At 40.5% G+C, this 19,143-nt stretch overlaps 1 protein-coding gene across 7 annotated transcripts in view; it reads right to left on the bottom strand.

The window, feature by feature from the left end:
* The window catches only part of myo3b (myosin IIIB), a 93,534-nt gene that overhangs the window by 29,634 nt on the left and 44,757 nt on the right, over positions 1–19,143 (bottom strand). For all 7 annotated transcript variants that reach the window (XR_016115718.1, XR_016115719.1, XM_089002204.1 and 4 more), the window contains 8 exons: positions 15,027–15,106; positions 14,292–14,312; positions 11,772–11,849; positions 9,694–9,899; positions 6,677–6,788; positions 5,259–5,421; positions 3,961–4,041; positions 142–229 (listed from right to left, as the gene is read on the bottom strand). Coding sequence is in view for 5 of the 7 variants with exons in the window: in XM_089002204.1 (XP_088858330.1) it covers positions 142–229; positions 3,961–4,041; positions 5,259–5,421; positions 6,677–6,788; positions 9,694–9,899; positions 11,772–11,849; positions 14,292–14,312; positions 15,027–15,106 (829 nt within the window). In the remaining 2 variants the exon portion in view is untranslated. The remainder of the gene's footprint in view (positions 1–141; positions 230–3,960; positions 4,042–5,258; positions 5,422–6,676; positions 6,789–9,693; positions 9,900–11,771; positions 11,850–14,291; positions 14,313–15,026; positions 15,107–19,143) is intronic.

Raw genomic sequence — 19,143 nt, 5'->3', positions numbered from 1 at the left:
CATTGCACGCTGGGTCCGAGAGGACATTAATTTCATCTGTGTCGTATGTCACGCATATTAGCATATTTGATAAATAAATAAAGCCGACTATGACTTTTTGACCTTGACAAAAGCTTAAAGGCGCAGGATATGGTGACTCACCCCTCTTCGGTGGTCTTCCCTCCAGCCTTAGGGTTACATCTGCGCCTCTGAGGTCCGCAGTCGTGACGTACGCGATAGCCCCTGTACACTTCCAGGAAGACAAAGTTCAGATGTGCCCGCAACTAAATATCAACACCGTAACAAGTGTGAAGCAGAACAGAAAAGACAAAATGAACGCCGTATTCTTGGGTCATCTTCCATGGAGATATTTTTAGACTACAGTGATACCTCGGTTTACGAACCCCTTGGCTTACAAACTTTTCAGTTTACGAACGTTGCATTTATGAACATTTTACCTTGGCATACTAACTTTTTTTCGTAGACGGAGCTGCCTAAATGAGTGATGTGTCGTTCGCGAACGAGCCTGTTCTTCTAACAACAAAATGGCAGCAGACTGTTTTTGTCCTCTATTGCCCGCCCCCAGTCTTCGGTTAAAGCCATGTGATTGGTCAAGAACGCAGCAGTGAGGATGGGTGATTTAAACATTAAAGAGACAGGCAGATGACAGTGAGACAGTTTCAACTTTGATAGTTCAAAGGCAGAGTGTAGACTGCAAGGTTAAAATTCCCATTAGGCTCCACAAATAACCCGCAGAAGCCATCTGTACAGTTGATGTAAAACGCTATCAACCCAGCTAAACAGAACATAATTGATGAGGAACTAGATAAAATGATCACAGAGAAAGCACCTACAAGGGATCATTCCTCAAGATGGTGAAAGAAGGGTACGTTCTTCATCAAGTGTTTAATGTTGATGAAACCGGCCACTCCATTCCAGCAAGCCATCAACGACCATCACAAAGATAACTAAAATGACTTTATTATACAGTACAGTTTATTTCTTTAATTATAATACCATAGCACATTTATTATACATAAAATAAGGCATATTTTGTGTAGTTTTAAGGTTTAGAAAAGTAGAAAATTATATTTTATGGGGACCTGGGAACGGATTATTTTCATTTTAATGGTTTCCTATAGGAAATTGATTTTTGGGATACACACTTTTCACCTTACACACTCTGTCTGGGAACCAATTAAGTTCGTAAGCCAAGGTATCACTGTGCTGTTAGCAGCCACCGTCTCTATTTCCCCCTTATAGAAGTAGTGCGTACCGCTAACCTCTATTATAGTGCCTTATAATGTGGTGTACCTTCTATTTGGAGAATAATTATCTATTTACATTTTATATTTGTCAAACTTTTTTTTTTATTCATTGAAGGTGCGCCTTATATATATATATATATATATATATATATATATATATATATATATATATATATATATATATATATATATATATATGGAAAAGGTTTGAAAACACACCATTCATTGCGGGTGCACCTTATACTCCGGTGCGCTTTATAAATACAGTAAAGTCTCGTTATATCGATATCGGATATATCGATAGTCCCGGTTATATCGATACTATTTCTATGCACGCACGGAGAAAATTACATGCAAACAGGGTCGGATATATCGATAGTCCCGGTTATATCGATATTTTTTCGGACTCCCTTGAATATCGATATAACGAGACTTTACTGTACTGTATAATAAAATACCGTATATGCACAAAAGAATGAGAACTGATTGACATTGTTGTATTTTACATGGTTTCATCTAACGGATGGATGGAGTGATTTCCCCTCCCCAAGAGACGGAGCTGAGTGGGGAGGGGTGCATCTGTTTATTTTCCCAATGCAAATGCAGCCCACCTCAAAGGCTTATAAGCCGCAAAGCACACACCGTGTGAACGTGTTGGGGTGTCGAGGCCCCACGTATGTCAGGTTGAGGTTCTTCAAATACCCCCGCGAAGTCCGACGCCGGCGGCCACACACAATGATATATATTTTTTTCTTCTTCCCTTGACATTGCAATGTTGTTTATCCTTTCTACGGCCTTATTTACAAGCGTGTTAATGGGCTAGCGTTCAACAAAAAGGTGCGCGGCGGCTAGCGAGGTGCTCCGCGCGCCAGAGGAGGGAAGCCCTTAGAGAAGGAGGCCAAACAAAGCCGGATCTCCTCCCCTTTTTTGGCACCGACCCTTGCCCTCCATATAGAGAAAAAAAAATGGAGGAGGAGAAAGGGGGGTGTCGCGGGAAGGTTAATGTGCCCACTTTGATCTCTGTCAAGGAATACAGAGTAAAGAATTAATTTACATTTCAGATGAAAAAGGTTGACAGTCTAAAAAGGCATCTTGTTTCTTGGTATGCGAGGGGGCCCGTGTAATAGGCGAGGAATTTCAAGAGCGGAAGTGGCGAGGAAACAGAAGGGGATAAGTAAGACCCCCCCCCCCCCTCACTCTCTGGGAACGAGATGAAAGCAAAAAAAAAGCCTGATCTCACTCTGCGCTGTTCTTCTGAAACGTGGGGACCAAATGCCGCCCCCCGCCCACCAAAAAAAAAAAAAAAAAACTTTCACAAGAATCACCCCATGTATTATTAATTCATTATGACTTTTTTACAGAGCTACTCAAGAGATCAAAAACCTGGTTGACAAAGATTGTTGTTTTTTTTTTTGGGGGGGGGGGGGGGGGTGTAATCCTCCTTTTCCCGCTTCTTGAAAATGTATGAAAAAGTTCATTTTGTACCAGAGCGTAACCGGAGTGTAACAACGATACATACAATGTTACTTATTTTCTACTCATTTGTATTTGTCTAGTTAGTCTAAATTCACTCTCTCTCACACTCTCTCTCAAACTGTCACTCTCGCACACTCCCTCACACTCTCTCTCACACTCACGCCGAGAACGATTTTAGATGCACATCCTTAAACATACAATGTTACTTATTTTCTACTCATTTGTATTTGTCTCTCACACTCTCTTTCACACACTCTCTCAAACTGTCACTCTCTCACACTCAATCACACACTCTCTCTCACACTCCCTCACACTCATTTGTATTTGTCTAGTTAGTCTAAGTTCACTCTCTCTCACACTCTCGCTCTCACACTCCCTCACTCGCTCACACTCTCTCTCGCTCACTCTCACACTCTCACTCTCTCTCACACTCCCTCACACACTCTCTCTCACACACTCACACACTCACTCACACTCTCGCTCTCACACTCCCTCACACTCTCGCTCTCACACTCCCTCACACTCTCTCTCACACTCCCTCACTCTCTCTCACTCTTGCTCACTCTCTCTCACTCTCACTCTCTCTCACACTCTCCCTCACACTCTCTCACTCGCTCTCACTCTTGCTCACACTCTCTCTCGCTCACTCTCTCGCACTCCCTCTCACACTCCATCTCACACTCTCGCTCCCTCACGCTCTCTCTCGCACTCCCTCTCACACTCTCGCTCCGTCACGCGCTCCCTCTCACACTTCATCTCACACTCTCGCTCCCTCTCGCTCTCCATCACGCGCTCCCTCTCACACTCAATCTCACACTCCCTCTCACGCTCCCTCTCGCGCTTCCTCTCGCGCTCCCTCACGCTCGCATTCGCGCTCTTACATATTTGTAGTGTGTACTGTTATTCACCCATTCTTATTTCACTCTGATATCAACTTTCACCCTTCTACCTCGTAGCTGATAGGAGTGTTTGAAGTGATGTCATACTCCCACCGTATATAAGCCGAGTGGGGAGGGCTGCTCACACTTTCCGGCCTCCTCAACCGACTGACCAATGTCTCTGCTGTCTACAAGATTAAAATGGTCTTTTTTTTGTTTAACACCTTGGTTCCTGCTGATCTCACTACCATCTTCTAACAATGCGAAGAGCCATGAACCAGAGAGAATCATCATTTTTAACCCATAAGTGAGAAGCTCTAAAATTGAAGAAAAAAAAAAAACATCTTAAAGTTCTTTACCTGACTGTATACGGACCGCCGCCTTTTCCCTAACTTTCTTCACTTGCTTCAGGATCCGCCGTGCGACGAAGCCCCTCCACGCTGGCGAGAAGCAAAAAAAAAAACATGGCTGTGGTTTGCTGTGAAACCAACCGACGGCGCGCTCACACAAAACATAAAAATCCCACTTCAAAACAACTCGTAAACCAAAGTGGGCACGAGATGGATCCATCTTAAACTCTCTGAAGTCTTATTGTCTCTGCTATGTCAAGCCGCGGTTGGCAAATATATCCGATTAACGGTAAACAATGCGGTGGCGGTTCATCCACAATTGATATGTAGGGACCGTCGAGCACCTCTAAAGGTATAATTGATACCAACGGATCTCATACGCTTAGTTATTTGTTCCTAAGATGCAGAGTGTATGTCACTCCTAGGCCTTCAGTAGTGCTATGTCTTCTGAATCAATCAGCTGTGAGTGGGGTGTGATATTACTACATGTCCACTAGAGGGTGCTGGATTCATGATAACCTCATAAAATTGAAATATTTGCCATTTTTCCTACCTTCAGAGCTATTCTTGAAAAGTCCGTCTTGAAAGTGGCTTTGACATATATATATATATATATATATATATATATATATATATATATATATATATATATATATATATATACACAACCAAAATCCATTTCTTCTCCTCAGTCAGCCATTGTGGGTTGACAAAATGGCTATTAAATCGACACAACAATATATTTGCTTATGTAGCTTGCTAGAGACAAAGTGTGCTAGCTCTGGCCAGTATGCTCTTATCAATAGCGGCTAGTGATACTGTGATTGGCTAGTAGCTAGCCAATTATAATTTGTGGAAACTTTGAGGAGGCCTTGGGTTGCCAACTCGAACTCTGATTGGTTAAAGCAACAGTTTTAATTGACACATTTGATGCTACAGGGCCTGCAGAACTGATTGTGAAGGCCTCCAAGTCGATTTCTGACCCTGGTAACAAAATGATGGCTGAACTGTGATTGGTTAAATGCTTAAAGATGAAATGAAAGGAAGCTGAAAGACAATTTGGAATTATTGATCAAGAATTCATTCATATAATCCATATGTGATTCAGATCATTTTAGGCCAGCAGAGAAGGCCTTGCAGGCCCTGACGGCCCACAACTGGTGTTATCTAAAGTGGACATTTTATCAGGTTTCAGGTTGCACGAAAGGCTTACCGGCAAACTTATTTCATACACTTTAGTGCGTCGAGGCAATTCAGCAACGGATCTAAATTCTATCTATGTCACCATTATGTTCATCCATGCCTACCTGACTGGATGACGGTGGCGCAGATATTCCTCTTCTCCTTCCCCTTTCTGTAACGCCGCGCCCCCAGCCAGCCTTTGGTGTAGGCTTGCATTACCACCACTCGAGCTATCACCTCCTTCAGAAGCAGGTTGAGTTGCTCCACGTGGTAGTACCGAAGAAAAACCTGACAAGACGAGAAGCCAATACCGACATTTCATTCGTTCATCCGTTTTTATATTCAAACGATCAATGTACCGTATTTTCCGGTGTATAAGGCGCACCCAAAAGCCAGAATTTTCTATCAAAGATGACCCTGGAAACTCACTTCCTCCCAACATTCGTAACATTGATTCTCTTCTCACCTTCAAATCCTACCCACCTATTTAAAATTGCATTTTCTGTCTAGCTGTTTCTATTTATAATTGTATTTTATTTATTGTCATAATAATAATAATAATAATAATAATAATAATAATAATAATAATAATACATTTCATTTATAAGCGCCTTTCAAAATTCTCATGGACACTTTACAGTCACGGGATATTTTTTCTGCGGGTGAGCAGCGGCAGCCACACGCGCCAGCGTTAACCCGGAAGTAACATAAAAACAACAATAATAATATATACATGTATGTATACAGGTAACATCCCAGTCACGACCGGGTTCCGTTCCGACAAGACGGTCGTAAGTCAAACGGTCGTAAGTCGAGATCCATTCCAAATGGCCGATCTGTTGTTTTTATGTAACGTTTTCTATTGAACACTATTATATACCAAATATATAATAGATTGCAAATATATCGCTAATATATAGATAATAAATCAGCAGCGGCAGCCACACACGCCAGCGTTCACTCAACCCGGAAGTAACTCAAATAGATAGAAAGCAAAATGCAGTTTTCTCACTGCTATCAAGCGAGTTTCTGATTTTCAGTATCATACAAGTCCGTATTCTATTTATTTATTATGGTGTCTATACTTTATTATAGTATGCTTTATTGTAGTATATATGCTTTATTATAGTATCTATGCTTTATTATGCTTTATTTTATAGTATCTATGCTTGTCTGTGACTGTAAAGTGTCCTTGAGAGCTTTGAAAGGCGCTTAAAATAAAATGTATTTTTATGGTTATTATGATTATGATGATGATGATAATGATTATTATTACACCTTATACACCTAAAAATACGGTCATATTGAGCCACAACAGGTCTGGCAACTACTAACAGGAGCCACCGACTCCATTTCTCCCTGTAGAAATAGTATGTAACCCCATCCTCTACTGTATTGCCTTATAATGTGTTGCGCCTTAGATATGGAAAACATGTATCGATTTATATATCATATTTATATCTTTTTTTCATTGATTGAAGGTACGCCTTATACTCCAGTGCATTCATTGGGGATGCGCTTTATAATCCGGAAAATACGGTACCTTTGTCTTTCCCATCACCCAGTCTTTCAGTTTGGCTCGCTCCAGTATGGTGGCCACGTTCTCTTTGCTGGTTTCTGGCATTTGGTGAGCTCGGAACGCAAGGTAGTAGTATCTGTAAGAGAGAAGAAGTCAATTTTCACTTTTTTTCTCCATCCCTGCTCTAGTGCAAATACAGTGATACCTTGGCTTACGAACTTAATTGGTGAAAGGCGAAAAGTGTGTATCCCAAAAATTAATTTACCATAGGAAACCATTAAAATGAGAATAATCCGTTCCCATAAAACATAATTTTCTACTTTCTAATTTTCTAAGCCTTAAAACTACACAAAATATACCTTATTTTATGTATAATAAATGTGCTATTGTATTATAATTAAATAAATAAACTGTACTATATAATACAGTTGTTTTATTTACCGTTGTGATGGTCGTTGATGGCTTGATGGAATGGAGTGGCCGGTTTCATCAGCATTAAGTAAAAAAAAAAAAAAAAAAAAACACAAAATGGCAGCCGACTGTTTTTGTCCTATATTCCCCGGCCCCAGTCTTCGGTTAAAGCCACGTGATTGGTCAAGAACGCAGCAGTGAGGTGAGGTGGTTTAAACATTAAAGAGACAGGCAGACGACAGTGAGAGTTTCAAATTTGATAGTTCAAAGGCAGAGTGTAGACTGCAAGGTTAAAAGATCCCATCAATCAGGCTCCAGAAATAACCCGCACAAGCCATCTGTACACTTGATGCAAAAAGCTAGCAACCCAGCTAAACAGAACACCAATGATGAGGAACTAGATAAAATTATCACAGAGAAAGCACCTACAAGGGATCATTCCTCAAGATGGTGAAAGAAGAAGGTTACGTTCCTCATCAAATGTCTAATGCTGATGAAACCGGCCACTCCATCCCATCAAGCCATCAACAACCATCACAAAGGTAAATAAAATGACTTTATTATATAGTACAGTTTATTTCTTTCATTATAATACCCTAGCACATTTATTATACATATAATAAGGTATATTTTGTGTAGTTTTAAGGCTTAGAAAATTAGAAAATGATGTTTTATGGGGACCTGGGAACGGATTATTCTCATTTTAATGGTTTCCTATGAGAAATTAATTTTTGGGATACACACTTTTCGCTTTACTCTGTCTGGGAAACAATTAAGTTCGTAAGCCAAGGTTTCACTGTACTTTTTCTCTCCCTTATCGGTTTTGCTGGGAAACAATAACGAACGGGTAGGCAAACGTGTTTGAATGACGCCCCCCCTCCACCTCAACTTTGATTTATTCCTGTTGATACCTGTTATGTCTTTTGATGATAAATACAAAGCGCCGCTCGCAACATCAGACGGGCCTTTGATATAAGAGGACGCGTCGGATTCAAAGCGGAGGTGAGGCGCTCGGACCGTCTGAATGACTCAGACGGGGATAATAAAGTAGATCCGTTAGGTTTCATCGTGCGGGAAGGAAAACAGTTAGAATTACAGGTGAGAAAAAGATGCCCTTTGACCCTGGATTTGTTAAGCATTTCAGCTTTGATGCAATCGAAAAATCAAGGGGGGTGCTTTTGGAAATCAACAACCCACGTATTTTTTTTAAACCATAATAAACAAAAAAAAATGTGAAAGTTGTGAAAGTTGAAAGATTCATTGAAAAGTATGATAAAAGGAAATATATAAAAGGAAAACGGGGCGTCACTTAGCTATTGGCTATCTATTCGCTAGCTATTAGCTATTTGCTAGCACATAGCTATCTATTCGCTAGCTATTAGCTATCTATTCGCTGGCTAATGACTATCTGTTCGCTAGCTAGTGGCTATCTATTTGCTGGCTGATGGCTATCTGCTCGCTGACTATGGGCTATCTATTCGCTAGCTATTAGCTATCTATTCACTAGCTAATGGCTATCTATTCGCTGGCTAATGGCTATCTATTTGCTAGCTATTCACTAGCTATTGGCTATCTATTCGCTAGCTATTAGATAGTGGCTAGCTAATAGCTATCTATTCGCTAGCCAATAGCTATTTATTTGCTAGCTATTACCTCTCTATTTGCTTGCTATTAGCTGTCTATTTGCTAGCTATTAGTTACCTATTGGCTATCTATTCGCTAGCTATTAGATAGTGGCTAGCTAATAGCTATCTATTCGCTAGCCAATAGCTATTTATTTGCTAGCTATTACGTATCTATTTGTTTGCTATTAGCTGTCTATTTGCTAGCTATTAGCTATCTATTCACTAGCTATTGGCTATCTATTCGCTGGCTAATGGCTATTCGCTGGGTAATGTATATCTATTTGCTAGGTATTAGCTAGCTATTCACTGGCTATTGTCTAGCTATTAGCTAGCTAATTGATACGCAAGTACTTCTTTAATCGATTGCAAACATTTATGCTTTCTTCTTCAGAACTATTTGAATCATATTCATAACTGGATGAGTAACAATAAAGCATCGTCTCCGAATCTGAAGCCATTGTTTTGATTCTAGAGCAAGGCAAGACGACCTGGCGTGACGTCACGTGACAAGGGGGCGGGACCTTCTGAAACTCGGCATCTCCGAGGTCATTTTGAAGTAGTTTTGGGACACTTTCACTCATTTTTATTGGTGTTTTGCATTTGACTAAAAAATATCAGCCTGCGTGTTTTGGGTATTTTAGATGCTAGAAAAAGTTTTTCTGATGTCAGTTAGGAAACAAAAAAATGGAGTCGGTTGTCCTTTAAAGTTTCATTAAAGCGCACACTAAAGAAATTGTCTCAGTCATTTCCCAAACATGTTGCAAGTCTTGATCATTAAATTTCATATCATATTTCATAGCACTGCGAAATGACACCAAAACCTAGTAAATAGTTCAGCGCAAGTATAAACTCATCTTTGATTTGATTCCAATGTCGATTTTAGGTGAAAGGTCACAATATGGAATAGAAGAAAAATGGCGGAAAATGAATCTTCAAGTAAAATGCCTGAAAAATGAACTCGAGTCCAGTCATTTTTTTTTTACTTGCTATCACTACGTATGTTACCTAGTGACAAACTCCGCAAAGGCGATGCGGTGCGAGTAGCCTTGGCGGCGGATGTTGACGGTCTCGAGGATGCCGGTGTAGCGCAGCTGCACCATCACTCTCTCCTTGCAGAAGCACAGCGCCCGCCTGTCGTCGTTGGGTTTGATGCAGCGGACAAAATGCGGCTGACCCACCACCATCTTGGATAGTAAATCCATCAGCGAGTACTGTAAAACATTTAAAAAAAAAAAAAGTTTTATACAATACAATACAGTGAACGCTGGTGCAAATGGCTGCCGCTGCTCGCCAGCACAAAAAAAAGTTCTTATTCCATGACTGTAAAGTGTCCTTGAGGGTTTTGAAAGGCGCTTAGAACTTAAATGTATTATTATTATTATTATTATTATTATTATAGCGCTACAAGTAGTAGTTGATCTGCCGCAGCTTGGAATTGAAACGGATTTACGCGGGACAGGAGATAATCATACTAATAAAACTAATACAGTATAACTAATAATACTAATAATAATAATACCAATAATACTAATAATAATACCCATAATACTACTACTACTACTACTACTACTAATAATAATAATAATAATAACAACAATAATAATAATAACAATAACAATAATAATAACAATAACAATAATAATAATAATACATTTCATTTATAAGCGCCTTTCAAAACTCTCAAAGTCACTTTACAGTCACAGGATAAGTTTTTCTGTGGGTGAGCAGCGGCAGCCACACGCGCCAGCGTTCACTCAACCCGGAAGTAACTGAAATAGTTAAAAGCTAGCTAGTTAGCTCATAGATACAGTAATAAAAATAATACATTTCATTTCTCAGCGCCTTTCAAAACTCTCAAGGTCAGTTGACAGTCACAGGATAAGTTTTTCTGTGGGTGAGCAGCGGCAGCCACACGCGCCAGCGTTCACTCAACCCGGAATAACTAAATAGATAGAAAGCTAGCTAGCCAGCCAATATAGCAATCTAGCTAGCCAGCCAATAGATAGCTAATCTTTGTTGTTTTTACGGTAGTTGGTGTTCTACGGGGTTGACCAGCGAGTCCCAAACTTTTGCATGTCTGACACTTATACAATGCTGATGGGATAATCACACGTGTCACACAAACATCTGCCGGCTCGTATTTGCTTTTCCCAACATCTGTGAGCAGGGTGATGCAAATGGTGAAATGGTGGAAGCTCTTCAATATCAATCACAAAGGCACGAAATCACAAATATTGTCTTGATGAAGCTCCTCAACTCAATTCAATATACAGTGATACCTCGGTTTACGAACCCCTTGGCTTACGAACTTTTCGGTTTACGAACGTTAAATTTATGAAATTTTTACCTTGGCATACAAACTATTTTTCGGGATACACACGGATCTGCCACAATGAGCGATGTGTCGTTCACGAACGAGCCCCCCCGTTCTCCTAAAAGAAAATGGCAGCCGGCTTGTTTTGGTCCACTATTCCTCGCCCCCAGTCAGTTAAAGCCACGTGATTGGTCAAAAACGCAGCAGTGAGGGGAGGTGGTTTAAACATTAAAGACACAGGCAGACAAGAGAGAAAGAGTGAGAAAATGGATAGAAAACAGTGAACTAGGTAAAATTATGGCAGAGAAAGCACCTACAAGGGATCATTCCTCAAGAGGGTGAAAGAAGAAGGCTACGTTCCTCATCAAGTGTTTAATGCTGATGAAACCGGTCACTCCATTCCATCAAGCTTTCAATGACCATCACAAAGGTAAATAAAACGACTTTATCATATAGTACAGTTTATTTCTTTAATTATAATCCCATAGCGCATTTATTATACATAAAATAAGGTCTATTTTGTGTAGTTTTAAGGCTTAGAGAATTAGAAAGTAGAAAATTATGTTTTATGGGAACGGATTATTCTCATTTTAATGGTTTCCTATGGGAAATTAAGTTTTGGGATACACACTTTTCGCCTTACACACTGTCTGGGAACCAATTAAGTTCGTAAGCCAAGGTATTACTGTAGTTCCTTGCCGCTAAATGCCACTAAACAGTGGCAGATCATCTTGCCTTGAAGTGCGTGATATCAAGAAAAAGAACCTACGCGGAAATAGGAAGCCACGGTCTGTCTCCTCATGTTCGTGGTTTCCTCCGGGTGACGTATCATCTCCATGGTGTCCACCTGATCGCAAACACACAGTAAACAGTGGGTAAGCTCAGAAGACATAAAGGTATCATTACAGCAGCTGCAAAATGGAGCGGTTGGGAACGCACAGCTGTTTGTGACAGTCACGGGATAAATTTTTCTGTGGGTGAGCAGCGGCAGCCACACGCGCCAGCGTTCACTCAACCCGGAAGTAACTCAGATAGATTGGAACCTAGCTAGCTAGTCAACAGATAGCTCGATAATAGATAGTTAAGACTGTTGACATTGATGGTGCCCAATCCCTTTTTTTAGAACAGGCAGCTAATGTTGTAGACAGGTGTCAAAGTCAAGGCCCGCGGGCCAAATCCGGCCCGCCACGTCATTTTTTTCGGCCCACGAAAGCAAATCAAACTTGTTAAATTCCGTGATGATTGCTAAAATCTGAGCCAAAATTTCATATTTTTTGGATGTCAACCACAATAAAAGTCATTATTCTTGACTTCAGATTTGAAAACGAGTTATTCATTAATTTGCTGTGTGCTCTATATGTAATATTTGAAGGGATTTAAACATTCTAATGGGTTCCCCAAATTCATAACTCGAGACGAAACCATAACTACAATGTCCGTGGCAAAAAATGACTTTGACACCCCTGTTGTAGATGGAGTGCATGCTACCTGGCGCCCATGTCACTATCTTTGGCTCAACTAGTTAGCTAGCTAATAGATAGCTAGCCAGCTAATATATAGCAAATAGATAGCTAGCGAGGTAGCCATCTATGTAACTAACTAGATATGTTGATAGATAGCTGGATAGCTACATAAACAAAAATCAAAAGAACAAAAAATTAAATAAATAATATGACAACTATGGGTCACACACTGCCTTGCTCCAGAATCGAAACAATGGTTTCAGAGAGTTCAGATTCGTAGAAAATGCTTTCTTGTTACTCATCCGGTTATTAATATGATTCAAATAGTTCTGAAGTGGAAAGCATAAATGTTTGTAATCAATGAAAGAAGTCCTTCCGTATCGTTTTGAGGCTCCCAGAAAATGCACAAGATGGCGCACAAGCTCTGTTGGAAATGGGTAGTTTGTCTGCTGGGAATTTGTGTCAACTAGTATCTAATAGTAGTCTTGGTGCAACACACAACCATTCACCATTGCGTTATTTGTGTTTTCCTTCTAATTTTGCCATAAACACGAAGTTTTCAGACCAAACAAAGTACCCAAAATGCATTGTGTGTCCCTATGTCGGTCAGGGGCGTTCCTGACGTGACGTCACATAAGGAATCGTCACCAACACGAAAACAAGACTTCCCGAATATTCAATGCGAGTCTTAAAACGTAAAATATAGCTATATGCGGTGGAATCTTTGTAAAATACGCTCATTCCAAGTCATTTGAAGCGATTTTACAAATTCTGGATGCAACTTGTCCGGGGTGTCGGTTGTCCTTTAAAGCTAACAATCTAGAAAAAGAAGCGCGCAAGCTGCTGCGGGGCACGAGAGAATTGTCGAAGAATCTGAATAATGAGGACTCGCCATCGCCAAGCATACAGCCATCCCGAGGATGGATTAACAAGGCCGCAATCTAAGTGTTCTAATGGCTTTGGCAGTTCATGGGGTTCATCAAAATTAATGAAGCGATAGATATTTTATGGTATGAGCCTACGTGGTTGCAAAGTGCATATCTTAATACTTTAGTTCAACAGAGAAAGAAAGGTACGTCAAAAAAAAGCAGGACGGCTTTGAGAATTTCTGATCACTACAAAAGCCCCCTCGAATTGTAGTTCCAATAATTTAACGACCCCTTACTTGACTTTATTCTGGTGACTTGTTGTAACTGTCACTTCCTGTCAACTTTGCGTCCCAACTTTGATTGGCAACACGATGGCGTACATATTACATCAGAGCCCCGTTGACTATTAAAATGTCCGCTCTCGTTTCCGGAATATCTGACGAGTGTTCATTGCCAGAAGACAGATTGTGATTGAAGTGAGCAACTGGATTAGATTTCAAGTTGGAGAAACAAAAAAAAGTTCATAGTTTGAATGGCAGTGAAGTTCAAGAACGTGAAAGTTTCATAATAATAATAAAACATTTTTTTTTACAAAAAATAGTTTTATACAATACAATACAGTGAAGCCACTTTATTGTACAGTACAGTTTATTTCTTTAATTACAGTACAATAGCAGATTTATTATACATAAAATGATGTATATTTTGTGTAGTTTCAAGGCTTATTTAGTAGAAATTTATGTTTTATGGGGACGTGGGAACGGATTATTCTCATTTTCAATGGTTTCTTATGGGAAATAAATATTTGGCAGATGAACTTTTCGCTTTACACACACTTCCTGGGCACCAATTAAGTTCGTAAACTGAGGTATCACTGTATAAGGCGCACTAATTTATAAGGCGCACTTTGAATGAATGAAAAACTGATACAGAAATGGATGTAGCCGAAAGCCTTACCTTCAAGAGGTATTTGGGAGACTTTGAGTACAGGAAACATGAAAACAAAGAGAAAGAGAAGTTTCAGGCTGCAAATTGTAAACCGTAGTTGTTAAATAAATAAATAGAAGTAAATAGTCAGGACAATAGAAGTAGCTGCAGGGAGTAGTCCTCTGCTCCCCCCCCCCCAACCTGAGAGCAGGGACCAATCATAGCAGAGTCTGGCACCGCCACGCCTGGACAGTATATATATATATATATATATATATATATATATATATATATATATATATAGGGCCAAACTACCAGCAATAGATTTTAGTTCGCTGACGAAGCCTCTTGGATGAGAAGCGAAACGTCCGACACCTTGAAAGAAGTCCAGATGATGGCTGAAGAAACCTTCTCATCGATGGATCACTCCTGTACGACTGAGAGCTCACACAGACGTATTGCGTTCAAAGACATTTGTTCGAGATCTTAACTGTTTTGAGACAAAGTGTTCAAGAAGGTCAACTCTGTAATTTAGGAACACCAAACTTTCTATAAATGGTCATAAACATCAGAAAAGTTACAAAACTCCTTTCAGGCTGCTCGCACTAACTACCAGATGGCGATGCTGCCTCACCACAAGCAAGAGAACAAACACAACACGGTAGTCTATTAATGTGGCTATGCATCACAGCACACTTTTTTTTAATAGTGCCGCAATGCCTTTGAGCAAGTCATAAAAAAAGCTCTCAAATGTCGGAGTCTCACCTTGCTGCGTCCTGAACTGAGTTGCGGCGGCAGAGATCGAGAGGCAGCGTTCACTCGGGCACGGGCCGTGGCTAGATTACCTGCCCAAAACAAAACAGGTGCCATTTTGAAATGCTTGGTTAAAGCTAAGGCCCAGGGGCCAAATCTGGACCGTCATATCATTTTATCCGGCCCGCGAATGTCAATAAAACTTCCATGAAAGTTCGAACGAAAATTTCAAATGGTATATAAACAACAATAACAGTCATTATTTTTTATTTAAATTTGAAAACTAGTTATTCCTTTGTTGTACGCGCTATATGCAGTGCAGTGATACCTCGGTTTACGAACCCCTTGGGATCCGAACTTTTCGGTTTACGAACGTTAAATTTATGAAAATTTTACCTTGGCATACGAACTAATTTTCGGGATACACACGGAGCGCCACAATGAGTGAGGTGTCGTTCGCGAACAAGCCCGTTCTCCTAAAAAGATAATGGCAGCCGGCTTGTTTTCGTCCTATATTCCCCGCCCCCAGTCTTCGGTTAAAGCCACGTGATTGGTCAAGAATGCAGCATTGAGGAGAGGTGGTTTAAACATTAAAGAGACAGGCAGACGACAGAGAGAAAGTGACAAAATGGACAGAAAACAGTGACATTTGGGCTCGTTTCAACTTTGATAGTTCAAACGCAGAGTGTAGACTGCAAGGTTAAAATTCCCATCAATCAGGCTCCACAAATAACCCGCACAAGCCATCTGTACACTTGATGCAAAAAGCTATCAACCCAGTCAAACAGAACATAATTGATGAGGAACAAGGTAAAATTAGCGCAGAGAAAGCACCTACAAGGGATCATTCCTCAAGATGGTGATGAAAAAAGAAGGCTACGTTCCTCATCAAGTGTTTACTGCTGATGAAACCGGCCACTCCATTCCATCAAGCCATCAACGACCACAACAAAGGTAAATAAAATGACTTTATTATATAGTACAGTTTATTTCTTTCATTATAATACCCTAGCACATTTATTATACATAAAATAAGGTATATATTGTGTAGTTTTAAGGCTTAGAAAATTCACAAATTATGTTTAATGGGGACCTGGGAACGGATTATTCTCATTTTAATGGTTTCCTATGGGAAATTAATTTTTGCGATACACACTTTTCACCTTACACACTGTCTGGGAACCAATTAAGTTCGTAAGCCAAGGTATCACTGTATTATTATTATTATTATTATTATCATTATTATACACTCAAACCACGACAAATAACTCTCACCGATAAAACCGATAATTATTTGTTGAAAGGTAGACGTTTTGTACTGGATCGTATTGAATCGTGTAGCGGTGCCTAATATTCTGGCCCTAGAACTGTCATGATCTGGTAGGGGACCAACGGGTGGCGCTGTCGGCCCCGCCTGCACCTGCACAGGTGCTGGTCGTCCCGATCAGTGGCGGACTGCCACGTTCGGATTTGCGACCAACGGGTAGCGACGTCAGCCCTGCCTGCAGCCTCGCAGGTGCTGGTCGTTTTAATCAGTGACACTTAAAAGGACTCCCGGCACGACCATCCGGTGTCGGTTCATTGTTTGTTGTATGCTTTGTCTGCAATCGTATGCATTGTATGCTGTGTATGTGTTTGTTTAACCTTGGCGGACTTTTACACTTGGTTTTCTTTTGATACTTCTGTTCAGATCATTTTGATGTTTTACATTTTGTTCCTGCTCACCTTTATTTTAATACAATTTGTCAAACAACCTCCTGCTCCCTCCTGCCTACTTTTTGGGATCCGCACCCGCTATCACCACCTCGCAAACCGTGACAAGAATGACGGCGATTTACGCTCAAACATGCTGCAGGGGAAAAAAAAACAAACAAAAAAAACGCAATTCCAACAAAGCAGTTCGAAACGCAGCTGCACACGCATACAAGAGAGGACGAGCGCAGCACATGCGCGACAGTCTCAACCTTTCAAAGTTTCCGCACAAGATGTCCAAATGTTTTCCCTGGCTGTATCTTCACAGGCTAAACTGTGATTAATAGCAGTGAAAGCAGCCTTTGAAGCAGGATTGTGGCATCAAAGTCCTAATCCATGGGTGGCAGGATTTTTATAATGAGTGGGAAGTATATCTTAACACTTTTCAAAGGGGTTTTTACTCCATGAATAAACAATAGCTGCACAGATGTGCGCACACCTTGGGAGGAAGGAGGACAACAACAAAAAAAGTCTTCATACACAGGAGGTAGCATTCTACGAGCATCCGCGTATGGTGATGAGGAAAACCTTTGTAAGTTTTGGAGTGACAGGGCAACAATTGGCCAAGTGCGGGCGGGTGATGAGCTTCTTTTTTTACATGACGTGCGTCTCAAATGAAAATCCTTGAAAGACCGGATCAGTGCCTGGATTGTGTACGGGTGACAAATGTCAATCAAACAACGAGGTGACAATCACATGAGGGGGTGGATCGGTTTGGAGACAGGTGACTTTGATAAATCAAAATATAGTGATACCTTGGCTTACGAACTTAATTGGTTCACAGACAGAGTGTGTAAGGTGAAAAGTGTGTATCCCAAAAATTGATTTCCCATAGGAAACCATTAAAATGGGAATAATCCGTTCCCAGGTCCCCATTAAAAGATAATTTTGTAATTTTCTAAGCCTCAAAACTACACAAAATATACCTTGTTTTATGTATAATAAATGTGCTGTGGTATTATAATTAAAGAAATAAACTGTACTGTAAAATAAAGTCATTTTATTTACCTTTGTGGTGGTCGTTTATGGCTTGATGGAATAGAGTGGCCGGTTTCATCAGCATTAAACACTTGATGAGGAACGTAGCCTTCTTCTTTCAACAACTTGAGGAATGATCCCTTGTAGGTGCTTTCACTGCAATAATTTTACCTAGTTCCTCATCAATTGTGTTCTGTTTATCTGGGTTGATAGCTTTTTGCTTCAAGTGTACAGATGGCTTGTGCGGGTTATTTGTGGAGCCTGATTGATGGGATATTTTAATCGTGCTGTCTACAATCTCCATCACAAAGGTAAATAAAACAACTTTATTATACAGTACGGTTTATTTCTTTAATTATAATACCATAGCACATTTATTATACATAAAATAAGGTGTATTTTGTGTAGTTTTAAGGCTTAGAAAATTTGAAAATTATGTTTTATGGGGACTTGGGAACGGATTATTCTCATTTTAATGGTTTCCTATGGGAAATTAATTTTTGGGATACACACTTTACACTCTGTCTGGGAACCAATCAAGGTATCACTGTACTGGTGAAATTAGTCATGTTTCCAATTCGGATTAAATAATCAGAGACACATGCAAAGAAAGAAAAAAAAAAGACAGAAGAGGAGCGGGTTAACTGTGTCGGATATATTCGCAAGGAGGGGTGAGTGGGGGGGGGGTCAGGTCCTGCTCCAATTAGCCCAGAGTAAAGCTACTCGGATTAATTGGAGTGGGTTCTTGTGCAAATGAAGCATGTACCACCCCCCCACTCCCCCCATTAGCGCTGCTGGGCCCGATCATCTGAGCACATTTGTCATGATGAATTAGCAGCTGCGGGTGGAACGAGCCTCGCCAAGTGTCACTGCGCTTTCACGCCTCTCACTTCCGTGACACCATCAAGGCGAGATGAAGAGTAGAGGGGGGGGGTGCGCACTAACTGGAACAGTAGTACCTAAGCCTTGACAAATGGACACTCGCTTCATTTTCCCCAGTGGTATTCCTCGGCGGTTCGCGCATTAATTCATTCTCGGGTTTCCTAACCACCATCTCGTGAAGAGATGATTAGAGAGCGGGTTAATAGTCGACATCCTCAAAAGATGGCTGCCTCCCGAGACATGAAACCGAAGGGAGCACCTGTGATGTCCGGCTTGAAGGAAGACCTCATTTTCCATCCAGACGGGAACTTTTCTAATGAGGTGGATTATTAGAATTCAAACATAGACGAATGAGTCTGGAAGTTAAAAAAAAAAAAAGGGTGGAGGAAGAATTGTCCTTTGAGAGTGGAGTGGGGGGGGGGGCGAAGGGGCTTTCTTGAAGTCTCTAATAATGTAGATGAAAAAAAAATGAGGAAAAAAAAGTGATTAAAAAAAGATGGTGAGAAGGAAGGTGAGG

The sequence above is a fragment of the Hippocampus bargibanti genome, linkage group LG08 (assembly GCF_051943395.1).
Source record: "Hippocampus bargibanti isolate YZ-2025 linkage group LG08, ASM5194339v1, whole genome shotgun sequence".
NCBI lineage: Eukaryota > Metazoa > Chordata > Actinopteri > Syngnathiformes > Syngnathidae > Hippocampus > Hippocampus bargibanti.
This window is presented reverse-complemented; position numbering and strand designations above follow the sequence as displayed.